Here is a 23,638-nt window from a genome sequence, read left to right as displayed (position 1 = left end):
CAGGTCTTATAACAGTTAATGCATAAGCAGTTCATGCCTATATCTCTCCATTATGGCCATCCCTGACCATGCCTCATAAGAAGTGCATATTACCAGATATCTGGATGACTGGATAGCCAGTAGCTTATTGATCCAGGGCTGCTGAGCTTTATATTGGCCACACACTGACAAGTAAGGGCACATAGACTCCTCCCACTGTTAGCATGGGTCCCAACTCCCTGGCTTAGGTCAGGACCTCAACCTACTTAGCAGGGTCAAATGCCCATGCCAATATTTGGCAATATTATTCAACATGAACAAATCACCTAGAGCCGATTTTGTATCACTGAGCGTCTGGTCGTGACACAGCACTTAATCTGTGATCCATGTTGTCTTATCTAGAAGATACTGAATACTTCCCAGAGTGGCTGGAATATACAACCCTTCACTGATAGGGACCATCTAGAGTGTGTTGCTGCCTACAACTCTATCTTTGGGTGAGGTTGAGGTGGAAACTCCCAGCATGTTTTGGGGCTGTGGGAGAAACCCACAGAGATACAAGCAAGGCATGGAAACTCCACACAGACATTGACTGGAGGTCATGATTGAACCATGTACCTTGCATGTAGGAGGCAAAGACCTTAACCAGTATAGAAACTATGTTTGCCAGTGTCCAGTTGTCCACTATGTGTTATCTGGGATAGTGTTGCTAAGTGAAAGCTGGATTTAAAATTAATCAACCTAAGAAACATGAAATAAGGATTGTTGCACTGATCATAGATTCACTGATAGAGCGCAGCTTGAAGTGGATGACATGATGGTAAGCTGAGCATCCACTATATTCAGGAAACCCGATGGAAAGGCAGTGCAAGAAAACCATGTGATTTGAGATCTAAAGTGTACTACTAAGTGGGAGGACAGACTGGAAATGGCATGGAAATTGTGTTTTGGGTGAGGCTTCAGAAGACAGAAAGGGTTGTTGTCAGTATTAATGTCAGACTCATGACAATTAGACTCCATTGTAAGGATATGGCAGTATTCATTATCTCAGCCTATGCCCCACAGCAGGGTTGTGATAGCAAAGAAAAGTATGCCTTCGGGCAGCAGTTGCAGGACCTATGGAAAAAACAGGACAGACTGTTAGAGTTAATAATAGGGAATCTGAATGCACATATTGGGACCAATAGAACATAATGAAGATGTCTGGGACCATATGGGTGGGGGAAGAGGAATAAAGGAGAGTCCATTCTAGACTTCACTTTATCAAACAGCTTGATAATGACCAGGTTCAGCAAGAAACACAGTCACTAGATCACATGCAATGGTGGCCAACATGTAACTCCAAGAGATTTCCTCTTAGTCATGAAAGGGCATTGTGGTAAGATCAGCGATTGCAAAATCATCCCCAATGAAACAGTCTTCCCACTGCATAAGTTACTGGATCCTCCACTCAGTTGCAAGCAGTGGAAAGAGAAAGCTCTAAGGTCAGCACAGACTAGGCTAAAGACCTGGAAGTTGACCAGAGAAAAAGTAGAAGAGTTCAAGGAAATACTCAGGGATCTAACACTTTAGAAAAAAAGAATAAATATTGTTGAAAAAGAAGAATGACATCATCTCAAAAGAGCATGTGTGAGAACTATAGAACATATATTTGGCTTGAGATATATATATGGAAAAAGGTACGTAAGGGAAGCTGAAGGTGGAATGCAGAAATACAGGAAAGCATCAGATGAAAGGAGTGCTGGATGAAGTGTGAGATAGAAAAGACAGATTGTGCTAAGAAGGAATACTGGTTAGCAAACAAAGAGACTAGAAGTCTTGCATTAGCAAAGAACATGGCACCAGTGATACAATACTAGCTTCTGGAAAGCAAGACAGTGGATAACACAAAGAAACTCTATCAAGTTGCAAAGCAAAGTTAGAAAAGCCAGTGACGATAGCCATCAGACACCCTGTGATGATTGGGTGAAGATAGGTGAAGGCTGCCAGCCTAGCCAGATAGAATTTTGGCGATAATTATGTCATCTGTAAATATTAATGTAAACCACAGGCTTGTTGTCTTAAATGGTAAAAATAGTGTTACATGTGGAACTGGAAAAAAAATGTAACAACAGTGCAGTCTACTGACCAAGTAAAGCATGTTGTGACCCTTTGATGTTAAAACTCGGAGCCAGAAAGTCTAGAGTGAGGCATCCTGCTTATTGTTCTCAGCAATCTCATTCCCTCCAGTAGAGCTCTTTTGAGTGTGTACCTTTAACCCCTAGTGGGCGTAGCTTCAGCATTTAAAAATTTAAGTTATCACCTTACATTTTTAACAAATACCCATTGACAGAGGTCATATATGAATACAATTGTGTTTGCTATCATGTATGCTTCAAGATAAAATTTTCCAATACCTTGTATGTAACATGGTTTTGGAATTATTACTGCAAATATGAACAGGCAATATTTGACGCCTAGAAGAGCAGTAGGGTGTAACTGCAGAAACGCCTGGAGGCGTCACTCGGCTGTAATGAGTTAAGGCCAGAGTTAATGGCCAGAATTTGCATGCATAAATGTCCTTTATTGCTCTGGTTTCTGCCCAGAGGTGAAGAATGTAAATGTAGTTTCTGTTAGCCTGGGATCCCAGGGAAGTGTGAAGAATGATGTAATGTAACCCACGGAAGTGTGAAGAATTATGTAATGTGAACCAGGAAAGTGATTTTAAAAATAGAGAGAATCAGAGAGCATTAAGCATTTTGGTCTTGACCATCCAACTCACCAGCACTGTCTTGCTCTGTATGTAAGTTTATCTTAGATTTGTGATTTCTCTTAGAAATAGCTAGAAACTAGAAAGAGTAGACTAAGTGTTTTTCTGTGATTTCAGAACTGTACTACTGAATTATTTTAAGTATTTCTCTGTGATCTCTGAATTCTTGACTAGCACTGTGTAGTAAAAAGTATTGTCTTGTGTTTTGACTATTTGTCATTAATTATTTTTAAACCCTTCCAACTGTGGCTGTTTTTGTAGAGCTAATTTAAGCTCTTTAGAGTACTACCATTTGGAAAATAATATTGCACAGTAATAACTGGACACCCTTTTAAGGGCCTTTAAGTAGCTGATAAATATTAGTGTTTGTTGGCAGCTGGTACTACCGTATATTCTGGGAAAAAGGGGCACAGCTGGAGAACCTGTGCAAGCCTTCCCCAGGAGTGTCACAGACATGAAGCACTGGTTGGACAGAGAGGGTGCTGGAGGTCTTAGCTTGCCCAATAGGCTGAGATCTGGACCCTATAACTGTGCCAGTGGAGAGTCTTATTGGGGACCTGGAAAGCAAGGGAGCGACCAGCCCCGGACTGACTGTGATCTCTGTGTGCTCTTAAGGGAAATTGCACTTTACTGTGTGTATTTATTATCCTTTCCTCCTATATGAGATGCCCCTCACTGGTGTTAGTGGTGAGGATTGAGGCTCCTTGATTCCTGGGCCAGGGCATGGGCATCATACACCCTTCATAAGAGATGCCAAGTACAACCTGTTCAGTAGCCCACAGGATATCAAAGGCCATTGGAAGGAGTACGATCAACAGCTTCTGAATGAAGAAATCCCCACAGAATCTGTAATGCCCAAGATGTAGCCTATGATGAGAGAAGTAGAAGCCCCCAGAAGAAGAAGAAAGAGCAGCACTAAGGAAAATGAAGTCAAGGAAAGTATCACACTCAGATGGGGTCACAAAAGGTATGATAAAGATGTTGGGTGAGATGGGGGAGAAATTGATCTTGAGGGTGCTCATAACAGTATGGAGAGAAATTTGTATCCCAGATAACTGGAGGATAAGCATTCTACTTCCAGTACACAAGACCAAAGGGGACATTCACAACTGTGGGCAGTATAGCGGTATCAAACTACTGTCACACTGCATGGAATTTAAGAAAAGGGTGATTAATAAAAGAATATGTGGAGCAGTAGTCAACAAAATGGGATGAGTAGTTCAGATTCAGATCGGGATTCAGTGCAATCTACCCAATGTTTGCAGTAAGACAGATAGTTCAGAAGAAATTAGACATGAGAAGGGAGTCCAACTGGGCATTCCTAGACTTTGATAAAGCATATGACAAGCTGCCAAGAAAGCTAATTTGGACAATCTTGTGATGATTTAAAGTCCCAGAAATGTTAGAAGAATTAAATCAAGCAATGTTCAAGAACCCAATGACACAACTATGGACAGTGTTCAGACCCACACGGGGTTCCCGGTGAGACTGGATGCGCATAGGGGTTCAGCTTTGAGATCAATGCTGTTCATACTGATGATGGACTATAATGGCAAACAGGTCAGAGGGGACTGATCAACAAATCTGCTGTATCCAGATGTGGCAAGAACTTCAGAAAACGATAGGGGAATGGAGTACAAAACTGAAGGCATGCAGGTTAAAACTGAGTACAGGTAATACAGTTGTAATGGCAACAAATGGGGGAAATCGGAATAAGCTGAAAATTGAGATAGGTGGGAAAATAATCAAACAGGATAACAACTTCAAGCATATGGGAGATGTCTTTGAGGAGAAGAGAAGTCTTAATGAGGAGATCAAACCTAGAATCATAGGGACTGCAGCCAAATGGCACAGTGTCTCAGGGGTAGTGTGTGACAGAAGAATGACAAAGAAGCTAAATCGTGAGATGGACAAAACAATGTTTAATGCTTACTTCCTGAAGGAGAACAAGACCTCAGCAGAGGTCAACAATCCTCAGGGAAAAGTATATATTCCTCAGACCCAGGGATTTTTAATCTTGCACACCTGTTGACCATCTAGTTTGCCAAACAAACCATGTTGGCAAAACAGAGGTAGACCATAAGGAGTTTTGATTATTTTTATCAATACCACACACACACGCACATTATATATATATATATATATATATATATATATATATATATATATATGTGTGTGTGTGTGTATGTGTGTATGCAGAAGTAGAAACTGTGACTTTGGTGATATGTATGGCTCACTGGTAACAGAAAAAAAGTTATTTTTCCCTTAAGAACAAATGAAATCTCTTGAAATCTGCTAATAGAGACATCTATAACAAAAAAAAAAACAAAGCTTAGAGCAGATATATGAAATAAAAATAAGAATAAAGTACAGACAGCCATTAGGATTCCAGTGTTGAAGAAATATGTCATCATGAATGGCTGACTGCATCAAATGTCTGCAGTACCTAGAAACATAGTTATACAACTTTTGTATCCACAGGGATTCTGATCAAAGTGAATAAAGCCAAGTCTGATAATCACTGTGGTTGAAAAGACATATCAATCACATTTTGGTATAGTTAAATATATTAAAAGACTGAGAGATGTCAGGCAAAACAGAAACTAACACAGAAATGTAAGATCAGTTCAGCATTGCAATTTAAGTGATGAGATGAATTCACATGATAGAGCAGGTCTCTCACTGAAAAAGATAGGATACATTTTGTTTCACTGTAATGAAAATCACTACAAACTGTATATGGGCTATTATTCCAAATGTCTTGAGGTCATGTTTTAAGCACTGATGTTATCAACACCGTCAGAAGCATGTTGTGATACCTGAATCCAAAATAATTTTCCAGTCAGTAGTTCAGGGATTTTACAAAGAACATAAAATTCAAACATACTTCTTAAAGTCTGCATTCTGTTTTGAGAAATGGTCATGCAGAAAGAGAACCTTGTAGATAATCAGGAATCTAATGAAGAAATGTGATAGCTGACCAGTAGTAGACTCTCACTTGTTAATTTTAAAGTACAATAATGTACCAGTTCAAGGGATAGATTTATAAGCATCTCATCTGGGCATTAGAAGGAAAGTTAACTCTAAATAACTATGTGTTCTTTGCCACAGGTAGAGGATTGGATCAGTGTATTAGATGGCTTCCTTTGAAAGTCAAAGGACAGTAACTGTAAGTTCTACAACTAGAGAAATACATTTTTAATGTTATGGAGTAACTATGACTTCCAAATCAAACTATTATGCCATTAAAGCAGTTTTTCAGTGTGTCTTTGACCACCTGTGTATCCCATAGCAAAGCTGCATAAATATGCTAACTCCAGGATCACAGTACTGTACCTTAGAGAAATGGTGATGTCCTGAAGCACTGTAACCTCAGACCTTCAATACATTGCTCGTGTGCACATTTTGTCTCCCAGTTCCCAGGACTACAATTAAAGTCATGACAATTTCAGCAGAAATCCATATTAGATTGGTTATAGCAAAAAAATTAAAGGAAACACACATTCTTCTGCAACAGAAGTCCAAAGAAGTTACCTGCTTTAAAAGACTATGACAGATGAGGAATTTTATTTCCATGGCAGCAGAATTTGTGTAGTGTTGAAAATTATCAGACACAAGGTAAAATAATTTTGGAAGGTAATGGATCAATATCTGACTATGTGAGGGAGTCAGATTGTCATATCAAAAAATGGAATGGTAGATCTCTTCACATGGTAAAACGGAAGCAAGCTCAGTACTTCAGAAAGTTGCTATATATAAGGAAACAGAAAGTTTCAAGCAGCACCATGTACAACTCCCTTCTCATAGAAAGAATGAAAGTGTCTGATATCCCTCCTAAAGTGCAGAACAACAAATTGTAAAAAAACTGTTTCATTTGTAGCAACAATGAGCTTTGTTATTCAGGTGTTCAGTTTGATGTTTGTACTGACTTGGTTATTAAACTACTAATCTCAGCAATATCAATTATATAGTAGACTAAATATTAAGAAGAAATTACACTACTCAGATGGTAGATATTTTAAAATGTGTTGACCATTCAAGAGCCTGAACATGGCATATATTTGAAGCAGGGAGCTTTTTGCAGATTAAAAAAATGCACATCCTACGAGAATAGTCGTACTACATGATTGTGTTGTTATGTAGAGAATGCCCTAATCTACTTCATGCTATTTATTAGTAATTGTTTAACGATGGAAGGCTGAAGAATATAGATGGGTTAAAAAAATGATACATGTCATGTGATCAGATGTATTCCTTTTCAGTAAAGTTGTTTATCTGAAAATACCTGAGATGAGACATTTTTATAATCTCACTATTTTCAGCATGTTATGCTGAATTGTCATTGCCAGGTTATGCTGGAAGAACTTCAGACTGCTCTCTCCACTGAAGTGCATTGACTCCTTGCCTTTACTGATGTATTCTTACAGCACACACTTTTGTCATAGTTTGTGTTCTTCTGCTACCCTGAAAGTCAAGACTGACAAATGTACAAATCCTTGCTGGGTTTTTTTTGTATGCAAGAAGCATTACTAAATGGTGCTACATGGTCCTATCACATGAAGACATGCAGCACCACGATAGGCTGGCCCTGCAGCAGTGTGGAATGCTAATGAGGCATTCCAGGGGAAGAAGACATAGGCTACATAGCCATGTGCTCTCCCACAGAACTGCCATTAGGAAGCCATCTACATGGCCGAGTGATTCAAGAAAGTGCTTGGATGTGTAGATCAGCATGGCCATCCTCACTATGTAATGGTAGTTGACACAACCAAAAAAACATGTTTAACAATGAACACAAAGGTGGGAGGAAACAACTAGATTTCAAGGCTACTGTAAAAGTGCAATAATGGCACCAACATCAAAATAGGGATCAGCTGCAGGGGGCTATTAGACCACCAGGAAATACATAATTGCTGTGATGGCACCAAATTTACTATAGGGACCAGGGGACTTGGAAGTCACTGGACACTGGGAATGAGTATGTAAAGGGTCATAATGGCCCCAGCAGTACTAAGGGGATGGTGAGGTAAGGGAATACACTGGACACCAGGAAATACTCCTTAAAGTGCCTTGAGCAACATACATTACTACAAGGATTGGTGGGAATAAATCAACAGACACCAGAGCTTACACTTAAGTGCCATAATGGCACCAAGTTAGTATCAGGAGGTGGGGAGGACCATTACACTACCTGGGCTGACTGTTTAAACTGTCATAACATCATCTACAATGTGACAGGGACTGGACGGTAGAGGGATACACTAGACCACCAGGATTGACTCTTGTAAAGTGCTATAATGGGAGTGACCATCGAGAAATAGGTACCGGTACAGTGACAGTAGCATGTAAATGTCAGTCCATGGTGTGTGTGTGTGTGAGAGAGAGAGAGAGAGAGACAGTAAGGGGGAATTCCACTCCAAACAATCTAGTAGCAGGGTATTATTACAACATGTATGTAGGCCTTGATGTGTACGTCACTGTAGTATCTGTGATTCAGAAAACATGCAACCTAGCAAATAAAGAGGTCTGGCCTTGTCACAGCTAACATGTTCCTGAATTGCATCTAGGCACTTTGCACTGGAATGACCTTTTTAATATGAGCTGTATGACTCACTCTGGGTCCTTCAATGAATTTCTGAGTTAGCATTTGCTCTTTTTCTTAGGATATAATATAATTCCTACAAAACAGCAAAGTGTAAATACTTCTCATCTTCTCTTTGTTGATGATTTGAAACTGTATAGCTCATCAGATGAGGAACTGAAAGCACAACTGCAAGTTGTCAAAACTTTTTCAGATGATATAAGAATGTCATTTGGTCTTGATAAATGTAGAAAGGCAACCTTTAAAGCTAGAAGACTACAGCACCAAGAAAACATCTGTTTGGGACAAGAATGTGATATAAAAGAACTTGATCAAGAGGGAGTGTATAAATATTTGGACCTGATGAAGGATCAACAATAAAACATGAACAAATGCGAATAAAACATAGTATGGAATATTTTAAAAAACTTAAATTAATCCCGAAAACAGCATTGACATCTAAGAATAAAATTCACGCTATAAACCAATTTGCTCTTTCTGTCCTAACTTACAGTTTTGGATTGATTGACTGGCCCCAAAATGTGTTGGATAGATAAGATAGGAAAACAAGAAGGCTGCTTCATACTCGCCAAATGATTTATAAAAATCAGTGCATACCAAGGTTATATATTCCCCGTTCTGAAGGAAGGGTGGGCCTATTTGAAATTGATTACATGTACAGATCTGCAATCGTGGGACTCCACACATATTTGCTGACCTCACAAGACCCAAATTTAGTGAAAGTTTTGAAACATGAGTAGAATAAATCTAAGATGACTTCCGTGCTTAGGCTAGCAGAAGCATACCGTCATCAAGCGGGAATGAAAATCAAGCCACAAGGGGATAAAAATCAGGCAGCAACTGAATAAGCCAAAAAAAAAAAAAGAATATAAGGTGAAGGACTAGATGAGAAGGCAAGAAATGTGAAAAATGCATAAATATAGTTGCAAGCATAGAAAACTTCTGGAAGAACCTCATGTTGATTAGGAATGAATGTAGGAATGGTTAAGGAGAGCCGAATTCAAACCAACAGATGAAAGATTAATATTGGCAGCACAAGATAGTGGGCTACGTACACATTGATTTACAAAGTCCATTAAACATGTGGGAGAAACAGACATATGTATGTTTTGTAAAACAGAATTGGAAACAGTTGCACACTTCATTGCTGGTTGCAACATACTAATGGCAGAAAGACTGTATACTGAAAGGCATAATAATGTAGCTAGACTGTTGCACTAGGGACAGTGCAAACATTATGGTACTGAAGTGGCTGAAAAACACTGGAAACATGAGTCACAAAACATCATAGAAAATGATGGTCTACATCAAATGGGATCATCCATTACCAACGGTTCAAAAGATAGATGATAGAAAACTGGATATAGTGGTTCAAGAAAAGAAGACAAAAGTAGCATTGATCATTGAATTCGCCATACCCAGTGACTACAGTGTCCTGAGTACAGAGAGACACAAAGTCATAAAATATCAGGTTTGCAAGCAGAAATGAGACCAATGTGGAAAAAAGATAACCAGATAGTTCCAATAGTAGTAGAAGCAACGGGTCTTGTAAAAATAAGTCTACAATCATATTTAGATATGCTACCAATACATGTAACTCTATATGAATTGCAGGAGGAGTCCTTACTGGGCACATTGTGGGTGCTGAGAAGAACACTTTTGGCTGACATCAAAGAGTGAAATAATGCTAATTTCATGACCACACCTAAGTGTCATGTTTAATCATACCCTCACCTCAGGCTTCATGCCCACTGAGTGGCGCATAGCTACAGTTATCCCACTCCACAAGAGGGGATCCACCTTGAATCCCAGGAACTACCACCCCATCAGTTTGACAAGCCTGATCTGCAAGGCCATGGAACGTATTATCATGGAACTTATAAACAAAGACATTGGCAACCTTAAAACACTGGACCCCATCAAGTTTGGGTTCATGAAGGGCCGATCTTGTCTCCTGAACTTGATTGACTTCTTCGAATCAGTCTCCAGAGCCATGGACAAGGGTAAGGCAGTCCACACTGCCTATCTGGACCTTGCCAAGGCCTTTGACACCATTCCCTACTCTGGAATCATAGACAAACTTACTAAGCTGGGCATTAATCCCTACATCACTCGATGGGTTGCCAACTGGCTTACTGACAGAACCCACACTGTGAAAGTAGCTGACTCCAAATCCAGCTCCAGACAAGTGACAAGTGGAGTACCTCATGGTTTAGTCCTGGAACCTCTCTTGTTTGGCATCTACTCCTCTGAAGTACAGGCCAACACTAAGGGACTCTGGCTAACAAAGTTCGCAGATGACTTCAAACTGGGAGCCATTATTGATACTCTACAAAAGGGCCTTACAGAAACAGATGATTGGTGCCAGAGCCATGGGCTCAAGCTCAATGCCAAGAAATGTATAGTTATCTCCTTTGGGAAAAAACATGTACCCGTGAATTACCACATAGGTGGCAGTACACTAAACACTGAAAGTGTGATAAGAGACTTAGGGACACAGGTGGACAGTGGTCTCACCTTCAGTAACTACATCAGCACAAGAGTCAGGAAATCCTTCTATGTGGCACACCTCATCAGTAAGGGCTTTTCATCCAGAAAAAAGGAGGTCATTGTCCCACTGTACTCATCCCTCATTAGATCCATTATAGAATACAATGCCCCATTTGGTATGTACCTCTCAAGACATCTGCAACAACTGGAAAGGCCACAGAAATACCTCACTAAAAGAATCACAGGCCTAAAGCAGATGCCCTATGCTGACTGCCTTAAAAAACACCAGCTTTACTCTATCGCATATCATCTACTCTGAGGCGATCTTTGCTTAACATACAAGGCCATGTCAAACCCATAGCTGGTGGGCATGCTGCACTTAAAGAAATACCAATCCCTCAGAGACACATGCTCCAGGGATCTAAACTTTGCCATCACAATAAACAAAACATGCTGGAGGGATAGGTTCCTGACCGAGTGACTCCCCAGACTCTGGAATAGACTGCCCATACATGTCAAGCAGAGCACTTCTTTGGCCCTCTTAAAAAGGAACCGTGATGATTGGAGGGGAGAATGGAAATTCACCCCGGGGATCATGTCAGTCACCCTGCTAGACAGGGGTCCAGGGAAGTAAATAGTGTGGGAAGAAATAGCCAGGGAATATCCAGAGAATTGTTATGGCTAGGCTTGTATAGGCCCTAGGGCCAATAGCCTAGTACCATCATATGAACTTTAATTGTAGAAAAATTAAGACAAAAGTATCCAACAAACTCCGGGAAGCACCAGATAAAGAAGACTGAAAATGTTTAATATGAAGCGCTTTTCATTGCCGTACTATGGCAACTTCATCAGATAATTACAAACAAATTTCCTTCCAAATTTAAATAGTGAACCAAGTCACATGGTTAGCTGTCAGTTGTTTTCAAACGTCACAAATCATTCAAAATATAAAATATAAAAAAATACAAAAATATAAAAATTTCTTTTACATGTTAACTTGGACTTAAACAAATACAGGTACATTGATCCAAATAACACATGCACCTATCTAGATTCCCACGTCCTTTCCACTACTATGAACGGAAAAATGTTTAAATATTAATCAAACTGATCTCTCATTGTAAACATCTATGTGTATAAACTTATAAAATGCATACATCACCCCATCCACATTTTTATTGGAGTATTTATGACTATTTCAGTATGCAAGTCTATATGTATATAACTTTGTATGTTGCATACTCATACCTTCCTTCATCTTGCTGTTGTAATATTTATAAATGTTGTGTCTTACGGCTTTTCCTGGTTAGGGGTCACCATAGCGGAACTCCAGTCCACTAATGATTGGCAGTAGATTTTTATGTGCCAAGTTGCCAGCCGTGATGCACAACCTTCAAAGAAGGTATGCCCCTTCATGCATGTCTCCACACAGAAGACGCTCTAGCTGAGAATCGAACAGGACAACGTCATACTGTGAGGCGACAACGCTACCGCAGCACAACCACCGCAGTGTAATATTTATAAATAACAACTTTATTCTAAGTCAAAGTACAATTAAAGTTTTAAATAAGTAACTTGAAATTAAAGTTGTTAAAGTTGTAATATTTATAAATAACTTTAATTTCAAGTTACTTATTTAAAACTTTAATTGTACTTTGACTTAGAAATGGGGTCCATTCCCATCATGGTATTAGAAACCCAAAGGATTTGGAGAAATTAAAAAGGGAGAGATTATATAATGTGGCAGAGTTAGTTTATAACAGGTATTCTTCAGTGTTTTAGTAAATATATAGCAAATGTTGCATTCTAGTCTATTAAACATTACACCTTATTATTCCTGAGAGTTGTAACCAAGCACAAAGGATACCTTTTATTTTGTGATTCGGCTAAATGAACTTCCTGCAATCTTTTATTCTGTTTTTTTTTTTTTATGCAGGAGCTAATTTTATGAAATCGTGTTACTAAGCACAATAGATAAGTTGCATACACCATTATGAGAATATTAATTTCCTTCAAGCAAATGTGAAGCCATTGTAGCTGGTGGTCATTTGACATCACTCAGCTAACAGTTCATATTATCAAAGCAGACATTTAAATGGCATTTGCCTATATATTTGGAATGTGAGATGGCGGAGTTTGTTATCAGAACTGTCAAAAATGGGGGGGCAGAGCCTAAATGGTCAACTGAGAGCAGTACATTTTGAGACCTCCATAAACTAGTATAATAATATAGGAAACTTTTATTATTTTCAAGTTTAAAACATCAGAAATCTATAGATAAACTACTAAACTGCATAAATATCAATTTTGGTGGTGATATACAAACATTTTCCTGTCAAGTAAATTGGAAATAAATTGAGTCACTGAATATGAACAACTCAAGGAATTCTCATCCAGATGCTGCTTTGAAAATAGAAGTGCAATTGATGACATCTACCTTACAGGAACTATCTTTGAAGATGGATGGCTTTAAAAATGACGTAGAAAACCTCAAATTAAATTCTCAGAAACAGACTGATACTCTTAAGGAACTATTACAGCAACACCATACAAAAATAACAAATATAGAGACTTCTCTAAATGACGTTGAAGGGAGACTCAATGAGGAAGAATTCCAAAAAGAATTTCTGCTTAAACAGAATACATGGCTGGTTAACAAAATAGATGACTTAGAAAACAGGGAAAGGAGAAACAACATAAGGATCTTTGATCTGCCTGAAAGCACTGAAGGAGATGACATTATTTCATTCTTAACAAGCTGGATTCCCATTTAGAACTAAAAGGGTGCATAGAGCACTGAGGAAACCTGCTTCTAACTCAACAAATGCTCCACCTAAATCCACAGTTATAAAATTTCTTTCATTTCTGGACAAGGAACTAATATTAAAATCTGCTTTGAGAAAATCACCCTTAAAATACAATCAAAGCCTGAAAAGGTTTGACAATGATTATTCTTCCAGAATACTAGAACAAAGGAAAAAAGTCTGGCCAATAATAAAACTGTTAAAACAAAACAACATTAAAGCACAGCTGGCCTTTCCAGCCAAGATAAACATACTTTTGCCAGTGAGATAAAAAGCTTTAATAACTTAGAAGAAGCTACTGTGTCTATCCCAGAAGAAATGGAATGGATGGCCTCTACTCTTAAAAAAATAAAAGAAACAAATCATTGGACTTAGAAGAAACAAAAAAACTGATTCCAAGATAGCTGTCCCAAAAAAATAACACTTACAGCTACATCTCTCAAAGTCATCATCTTCTTTCGGCTGTTCCCATTAGGGGTCGCCACAGTGGATCATCTGTTTCCATTTCTTCCTGTCCTCTGCATTGTGCTCTATCACACCAACCACCTGCATGTCCTATCACCACACCCATAAACTTTATCTTAGGCCTTCCTCTTTTCCTCTTACCTGGTAGCTTCATCCTTAGCATCTTTTTCCCAATATACTCAGCATCCCTCCTCAGCACATGTCCAAACCAACATAATCTTGCCTCTCTGGCTTTGTCTCCAAACCTTCCAACCTAGGCTGACCCTCTAATATACTTATTCCTAATCCTGTCCACCCTCGTCACACCCAGTACAAATCTTAACATCTTTAACTGCCACATCCAGCTCAAACTCCTGCCTTTTTGTCAATGTCATAGTCTTCAACCCATATAACATAGCTGGTCTCACTACCCTCTTGTAGACCTTCCCTTTCACTCTTACTGGTACTCGTCTGTCACAAATCACTCCTGACACTCTTCTCCACCCACTCCATCTTGCCTGTACTCTCTTCTTCACCTCTCTTCTACACTCACCATTACTCTGAACTATTCATCCCAAGTATTTAAACTCACCCACCTTCGCCACCTCTACTCCTTGCATCCTCACCATTCCTCTATCCTCCCTTTCATTCACACACATATATTCTGTCTTAGTCCTGCTGACCTTCATTCCTCTTCTCTCTAGAGCATATCTCCATCTCTCAGGGTCATCTCCACCTGTTCCCTACTCTCACTACGGATGACAATGTCATCTGCAAACATCATAGTCCACAGGGAATCCTGCCTGATCTCGTCTGCCAACCTGTCCATCACCATTGCAAATAAGAAAGGGCTCAGAGCTGATCCTTGATGTAATCCCACCTCCACCTTAAACGCATCTGTCACTCCCACTGCAGGCCTCACCGCTGTCACACTACCCTTGTACATATCCTGTACCACTCTTACATACTTCTCTGACACACCCAACTTCCTCATACAATACCACAACTCCTGTCTAGGCACCCTGTCATATGCTTTCTCTAAGTCTACAAAAACACAATGCAACTTCTTCTGACCTTCTCTGTACTTTTCCATCAACACTCTCAGAGCAAACATCACATCTGTAGTGCTCTTTCCTGGCATGAAACCATACTACTGATCACTAATCATCACGTCCCTTCTTAACATGGCTTCCACTAGTCTTTCCCATAACTTCATGCTGTGACTGATCAATTTAATCCCTCTAAAGTTATTACAGCTCTGCACATTACCCTTATTCTTAAAAAATCGGTACCAAAACACTTTTTCTCCATTCCTCAGGCATCCTCTCACTTTCCAAGATTTCATTAAACATTCTGGTTAGAAACTCCTCTGCCATTTCACCTAAGCACCTCCATGCTTCCACAGGTATGTCATCTGGACCAACAGCCTTTCCATTCTTCATCCTCTTCATAGCTATCCTTACTTCCTCCTTGCTAATCCATTTCACTTCATGATTCACTATCCGCACATCATCCAACCTTCTCTCCCTCTCATTCTCTTCATTCATCAACTCCTCAAATTACTGTTTCCATCTGCTCAACACACTCTTCTCACTTGTGAGTATGTTTCCCTCATTATCCTTTATCACCTTTACCTGCTGCACATCTTTCCTAGCTCGGTCCCTCTGTCTAGCCAATCGGTACAGTTCCTTTTCTCCCTCCTTAGTGTCCAACCTTAATATTAACTGGTATAGTACATCACTTGTCATCTGTTTTTATATGAAAACAACAAAAAAAGGAGGGTTTCTTAAACAACTGAGAAACAGTAATGATTTATTTAGAATGTTCAAAGAGTTCAATAATTCTTCACAAACAAAGACAGGTCAAGATGGGTTACTATTTACATTATTGGGAAAGTAATAATGTATTATAAAGCCAAACAAAGCAAGGGCAACCACAGTGGTGCAGCAGTTAGCGTTGCCACCTCACAGCAAGAGGTTTTCTGGTTCGATTCTCAGCTGGGGTGCCTTCTGTGTGGAGTCTGCATGTCCCCCCTGTGGTCGCTTGGGTTTCCTCCGATTTCCTCCCACATCCCAATGACATGCTGTAGGTGGATTGGATACTCTAAATTGGCCCTAGGCATGAGTGCGTGTGTGTGTGTGTGTGTCTGTGTGTGTGTGTGTGTGTGTGTGTGCCTTCCATGGAAGGTTGGGCGGCGGGGTGGCAACTTGACACCATAAAATTCCACTGTCAATCATGAGCGGACAGGTGATCCACTGTGGTGACCCCTAACCTGGAAAAGCTGAAAGAAGAAGAAGAAGAAGATAAGCCAAACAAAGCAACATATATTACAAACATAGACGTTTCTATTCCTCTACTTGAACTCAGTGAGTACTTATCTTGTTCATTTTTCATTGTTTTTACTTATAATAATTTAAGTAATTAATTAAATAATTCAAAGAGGTACCATTCATCAGGGTTCAGATTCAAATGTAACAAATTAACTTTATGTATAATAGCATTAACAGTAGTGTTTTGAAAAAAGAATGCTGTCATGCAGACTAATGCCTTCTTCAGTTAAAGAATGATTTAGAAATCTCATGTATGTCCTGGTTAAGTAATAGTAGCAAGCTCTTAGTGCAAATGTTATTATTATTCTGTCTAAATATAGTTAATATCAAATATGGCAGGTATCACAGCTAAGAGTGCTGTTTGATCAATCCTGATATGGTGTGCGTGGATGCATCCGTGTCTGGCAGGTAGTACAAATGTCATTATTATTCTGTCCAAACATAGTTAATATCAGTTATGGCAGGTATCGTAGCTTTGAGTGCTGTTTGATTAAGCATGAGATGGTGTGCGTGGATGCAGCTGTGTCTGGCAGCTCTTGGATGTTACTGTTTTCATCTCTGGGAAGCTGTGGGTTGTGGCTTGTGATCCAGGTTTTCTGATGCTTGTGTATTAGGAAGAGACATTTGGTGTTTTAGCCTTGATCCAGCAGAAGGGGGTGGATAAAACTGTGATTTGGAATATTTTGGCAGGGAATAGTTTGTTTATACATCTGCAGAGTGAGAGGTGGGAAGGCTGGAATGTGGCAGCTTGTTGGGAGTTTTTTTTTTTTTTTATTTGTTTGCTCTCCATTCTTTTCTTTCCTGCTGCCTCACTGAAAGGGAGGGAATTTAGGCTTGAAGTTGCAGTGAAGTGAAGCTTTGCTTCAGGTGCATCGCAAGCCTCTGGTATGCATTACAGAGACACACTAACAGAAACAGATGCTCCCAGGTTGATATGGTAATGGAGACAGAGTGACAATAATGTTTAATGGCTCTGAGGAGCCTCCGAGATGATTCTTGACAATTAAGTTTTTGGCTTTAAAAATTATATATATATACGTGTGTGTGTGTATATATATATATATATATATGTATATATATATATATATATATATAAAATAAAAGGGCTGCTTTAAACCACATGTACACATATTGATGGTCTCCCAACACTTCGTTTAGCTCATTAAGTTGATTCTTGATAAGAAAAATAAATAAATAAGCACAATTTTATATTTAAAATGTATTTTGGTCCAAACACATTAAGGACTTAGAATTGAAACAAAAGCAGTTCACAGACTCCACTGGCAGCAAACTAGGTTAAGAAACAAACCTAGAAGGTTGAATTGTCACATAAAATCCTTTATTTGCTGAAAATAAAAAATCAGGTTAGCACTTTCGTTTAAACCATATGTTAAACTTCATTAGACAAGTGGTCATTTTGAAATCAGTTCCTATATAGACTTCCGTTAGCATCGATTGGTGGATCAACTCATGAATATTAATAACATTTAAATACTTCATCTCATGAATATAAAAAACACATTCTAAAAAGCACCTGCATGCCACTCTATTGCTATCAAGCTAATAGTGAACTGTAAATAGAATTCTTAACTTTATATATATATATATATACACAGTAAAAGACCACTACTAGAACCTTTACAAAGAAATTACAGGTACAATAAAAGAGGGAAAAATAACAAAGCTCCAGGTAAAGATGACATAATTATGGAAATATATAAACTTTTTCCTTGAAATATACTATTCCTCTTCCAATTCAGTCACAAGCTTTAATACCACCTTCTTAGAGGTGTCCTAAAGGAAAACAAATCCCCAAACCTCTTTACCTCATATAGACCTATATCATTATTAAATAATAACTATAAGATATTCATGACAATGTTAATTAACAGAATGAAAATATCTATATCCAAAACAATAAATAATGATCAAACTGAATTTATATATCATAGACACGCACATGACAATATTAAAAGGATAATTTCTCTTATAGATTATGTTAATAAGAAAATAAAGAAACACTCATAATTGGCTTAGATATAGAGAAAGCCTTTGTTTCCCTAAATTGAGACTATTTATTCAAAATCCTAATGCTATTTGAATTTCCTGAATCCTTTGTTCATCTCCTAAAGAATATATATATATATATATATATATATATATATATATATATATATGTGTGTATATATATATATATATATATATATATATATATATATATATATATATATATATATATATATATATATATATATATATATATATATATATATATATATATATATATATATATATATATATATATATATATATATATATATATAGATGTATATATATATATATATATATATATATATATATATACACAAATAATTTAGCATATGTCAAGGTAGGTCCTTTTACCTCTGAATCTATACATATAACAAAAGGCACTAAACAAGGGTGTCCCATGTCACCGATTCTATTTGCTCTGGCTATTGAAATACTGGCAGATTCAATTTGTAACAGTATAAAAATCAAAGAAATAGATGTTCTAAAGTAATGCTATTTGCTGATGACATATTGCTAACATTATCTAATACAAAAGAGACATTAGAAGAATTAAATATATTAATTGACAAATTTTGCATGACTTCAGGACTCCATTTCAATAAATCAAAATCAAAAATTTTATTTTTAAATAAAAAAAAAAAGAACTGCAGACTAAGGGGGATCACATCACAGAGAAACAAGAATCTACCTTAAAATATATAGGAATTGAGTTTTGCAAGGATAATAATGAATCAGTCTCTAAAAACTACAATAATATCATCAATACAATTAAAATCTCTATGGAAAAGTGGAACAAAATAATATTAACATTTGAGGATAGACTACAGGCAATAAAAATGGTTTTACTACCCAAGGTCCTATGCATAGCTTTGACAATACAACTGTTACCAGAAAGGAATATACTTAAAGAAATAAACTCATACCTAATAAAATTTTTATGGTTTCCCAGAAGAAACAGAATAGCTTTAATACATCATATCAGACCATGGAAACAGGGAGGATTAAACATTCCTGATATAGAAACATATATAAAACCATCAATATCTAAAACAAGCTCAGATTGGAAAAGTCCAAATTACTCTGCAAATTGGAAAGAATTACTAACTGCAATATCAATAAATGAATTTGATTTAGAAAAAAAATTTAAAAAACAATTTGCCATGGCACATATTATGTATTAGTATGCAATATAACATAACTAAGCCCACTAAAACACGTATGATTAATTATTACATTGACTCATTTAGGAAAATTATTAATGCAAATGTAGATTTAAAAATCTGGTTTGATCTTTTAACACCATTTATAGTCATAAAGAACATTCCACGTAAAATATAGAGAGAAATTGTTAATTCCTGGGAACAGAAAGGATTTGTTTGTTGGCTCCAATGTATCAAAGAACTAAAAGTTTTAGATATGCAAGTAATAAAAACAACATGCAAAATTACACAACAGGACTGGCTAACTTTACAGAGTATTCTGTCATATGCGCAAGACTTAAGTAGAATAATTAACAATTCTTCATTTAAAGAAATACATAAATTTATGAAATACATATATGAAATCATTTATAATGACTTTGACATGGGAAGCAGTATTTAAAATTTTTACAAAATATTGATAAACTATAAAACAACACCCAAAACCTCATATTGGAAATATATAACAAAAGGACACTCAGTACAGTTAACTGAAGATATTAAAACAAATATCTTATTATCGATAAAATATGTATCCTTTACACAATACTGGAAAGTTTTTAATTGGAAATGCTTGCACAGAGCATTCTTAACCCCAGACAGAATCAGTAAAATTATTTCTTCCATAAAAGGAATATTTTGGAGATGTGAGCAAGTACACAATGCAGATTGAAAACACATTTTCTTTGATTGTGTTAAAATTAACTCATTTTAGAATGGTATTAATAACTTTCTACAAGCTTTATTTAATGAATCATTTTACTTAACTAAAGCTCTTGTATTATTAAATTTGAACAAATGTCTTTATTTGAATAGGTCAAACATGTATCTAGTTTGGACTATACTTGCAATTTCAAGGAAGAACACAGCATTATTGGAAATTAAAATTAAAGAACTAAGAATTTTTCCAAAGCCATTTATCAACAACCCGTGGGGAAAAGTCTTATCGTTGATTGTCACTATACAATAATTTATCAGACGCAATGGATTGAACATACTTATAAAGTAACTGTATACATTAAGATCTGTTATAGTGTCAGGCTAATATAAATAGTGTATATAGTTATTTAAGATGTTATGTATAAATACTATGGAATTCATTCAAATGTATTTGAAAAATAATTTTTGAGGAAGAACTGCCAAAAAAAAAGTGTGTGGTTTGACAAAGAGTAGTCTCAGGGCAGATAGCTCCTTGTACTACTAATGGACAGATGTAGCTCCTAATTGCTGTATTCCATTCATGGGTCCCCTCAAATTATTTATGGTATGATCCCAGTTATTTTCATTAGGGATAATATATAATTATCGACCAAGGGCTGTGTAAGGCCTATCTATAACATAATGGAAAGGTTATTTTTAGCATAAAGGGGAAATTGCCTAGGGTTAAAATGGCCAACAAGTGCAGCTAGGCTAGTCCTTACCTATGAACCTATGAATGTTGGAATGCATTCCCTACCCAGGTGGACCCACCTTGGAAAAGTTCAGTAGCATTAAGCACCAGAGAATTAATATGGATCATGCATTATCCTTTAAACTAACATACAGCAGAAAGCACCACTTATTAAACATGCAGAAGGCAAGCTATTCCCCGACCAGGGAGCATGTGTTATCTATTACTGTGTAATTCACTGCTTTTTTAAACTCAAGCACATGGTCTAATGTCCAGTACCCACAAATAAATTACACATCGGGAGAATAATGCTTGCTGTTAAATGTATATCAGACAAGGTACATTCAAGAGAAACAAGGGCAATCAGTCATAAAAGGTTCAGAACCAAGGCTCAGAAAAGAAGCAGAACCATGTCTTGCTATAGGTCTGGACCTTGGTGCTTCTACCATTTGGGGTTAAGTTGGATGAGTACATAAAACAGATAGCAACATATATTCAGTACTGCTAAACACAACCTGCAAATAAATTCAAGACAGCAGTTACTCATCTTGTCTACTCAGTTTGTGTCATTTCCCTGACAGTTTGGTGATAATGGTTACTATCAAGTTTACTAATGATTTGCACAGATAGTGCTGAGCTTCTTTTCAATGCTTCTAGTTTATAATATCGGACTAGTATATTCTTCCACAGTATATACTTTACTTGTACACCTCATTGTTTTCACCTAGTATGTTATTTATCATAATCCTAATAATTTTTCAGGCTACTTTGTTAGATTCTGTTCTGTTATCTGTGTGTTCATGTTTTTTTCCTTATAGTTTTTACCAGGTCCTTCAGTTATTTAAATATTTAACTATCTTCAAATACCAGTGCCATTTTATGTCCGGGATATATACCTTGCTTGTATCTGGATGTAATATACATTTTTCCATGGATGAGAAGGTAGCTTAGTTACTTGGTTAATAAACAAGCAAAAAAAAAGTTAATACATTTTTAATATTTAGATGGAGTTAAACCTCAGATATCTTCCATGTGTTTCATTTCTTGAACTCCTTAAAATTGTTTATGGTAATGATGACTTTACCCTGTACCACTTCTGTTTCAGTATCTGGATCACCATATTAATGTACTCCAGAGGCTTAAAAGTTGAAGATGAATATCTTGTTAGTGAATGGATGCATGGAGAAGAAATTACAGCTAATATCACTATCCATTTAATTGCAGTCTTGTACATCCAAGGCTAAGAGCCAATAACAGAGCCTGTATTTCTTTGTGCATGCATCCATTTAATTGATGAATACTGTTAACTTGAGAAGCACTTCACTCTGTTGTGTTTCATTTTGTCAATACCTTAACTGTCATGCAACTCTGTATGAGCACATGTAAGGAAGGTACTGCTTTGAGTTGACTGTGGAATTGTCATATGATCTGAAGCTTCTCAGAGTAAAAGAAAATGTGAATATTTTTAAATACTTTTTCTTTTTTTTCAGAGTTTGTGTACCCATAAATGGTAGTACAGTTCATGAGTTAGGCATTCCGAGTCCCCACTTCAAAATTATGTGAGGGCTGTGTTAGTCTAGTTAACAGTTTCATCAACTGATATTTTGCGTTTTTAATATTTAATTTATATTGATGTGAGTTTCAACATAGTGAAGTTTGACACTGCACTATGAAATTGTTAAATGAAGCAAACATGAACTGTCTTGGTGACCTCAAGAAATTAAATTGCTGTCTGTGGAATTCTGGCAATGGTGAATGCAGAAGAGAAGAAGGGAGTGTTTTACTTTCTAACCTTGAGTCCACCTATCCACAGTTGCCTCTTAGATGATATTTGGCATTGCTAGGTGGATTCTTTACTGCTATCATACTGAAGTTGCATGATATGCAGAACTCAGGACTTACTAGCATGAGTTGATGAGCAAAGAAAATTATGAAGACTGTAGTTCATAAATCCTTTGTTATTGTAATGTGTGATATTGTGACTTTGTATCATTTCAGAGAACTCTAATTAAAATAAGTAATCAGGTAATAGTATACTACTGTCATCAGCATATTAATAGTTATCATGTAAAGGTTCTAATACAACTTTTTATTTAAGTACCAATGTAGACTGTTGCAATATTGTAAATATAGTTTGATCAATAATTACATGACACATGTCATTGAGAACTTTGTCAGTCACTATTTTTATACTCAAAGCTGCAGCTAACCTGCTAGGTTTTTATAAGTATGTAGAAATCTTTACATATCTACTAAATGTACTTATGTGATGGTTGTTGTTCAGTCCTTACAGGAGGCCATGAGAAGCTCTATTTGGTGCTCTGGGAAAGGAGATGTCATTGAAGACTGGTGTAGATGTGATTCTAGTGCCTTCGGCACAGATGGCCTACCCAACTGTGCCCCTCTGCCTCAGCCTATGTAAGTACACTCATCTAAATGTTTTAATGATGGTTTTTATTTACATTCTGTTACTCAGACCACCTCTTTTATGGCAATAAAATATAGTAAAATATATTAAAGAAAAAAATAAGTTTGATTTTGTGATTAAGGATTGTCAGCAAACTTGTTAAGTGTTCAATACCTTGAAAAATTCAGTATG

The 23,638-nt window shown here is 37.0% G+C and overlaps 1 protein-coding gene across 1 annotated transcript in view; it reads left to right on the top strand.

The window, feature by feature from the left end:
* ASTN1 (astrotactin 1) overlaps nucleotides 1–23,638 on the top strand; it is a 5,143,480-nt gene that overhangs the window by 4,538,774 nt on the left and 581,068 nt on the right. The window contains exon 19 of the mRNA XM_044086860.1: nucleotides 23,324–23,457. Coding sequence (XP_043942795.1) covers nucleotides 23,324–23,457 — 134 coding nt within the window. The remainder of the gene's footprint in view (nucleotides 1–23,323; nucleotides 23,458–23,638) is intronic.

Source organism: Protopterus annectens, chromosome 10.part0 (assembly GCF_019279795.1).
Source record: "Protopterus annectens isolate FY-2018-M chromosome 10.part0, PAN1.0, whole genome shotgun sequence".
NCBI lineage: Eukaryota > Metazoa > Chordata > Ceratodontiformes > Protopteridae > Protopterus > Protopterus annectens.
The sequence above is the reverse complement of the archived record's forward strand: the minus strand, read 5'-3'. Positions and strand labels throughout refer to the sequence as shown.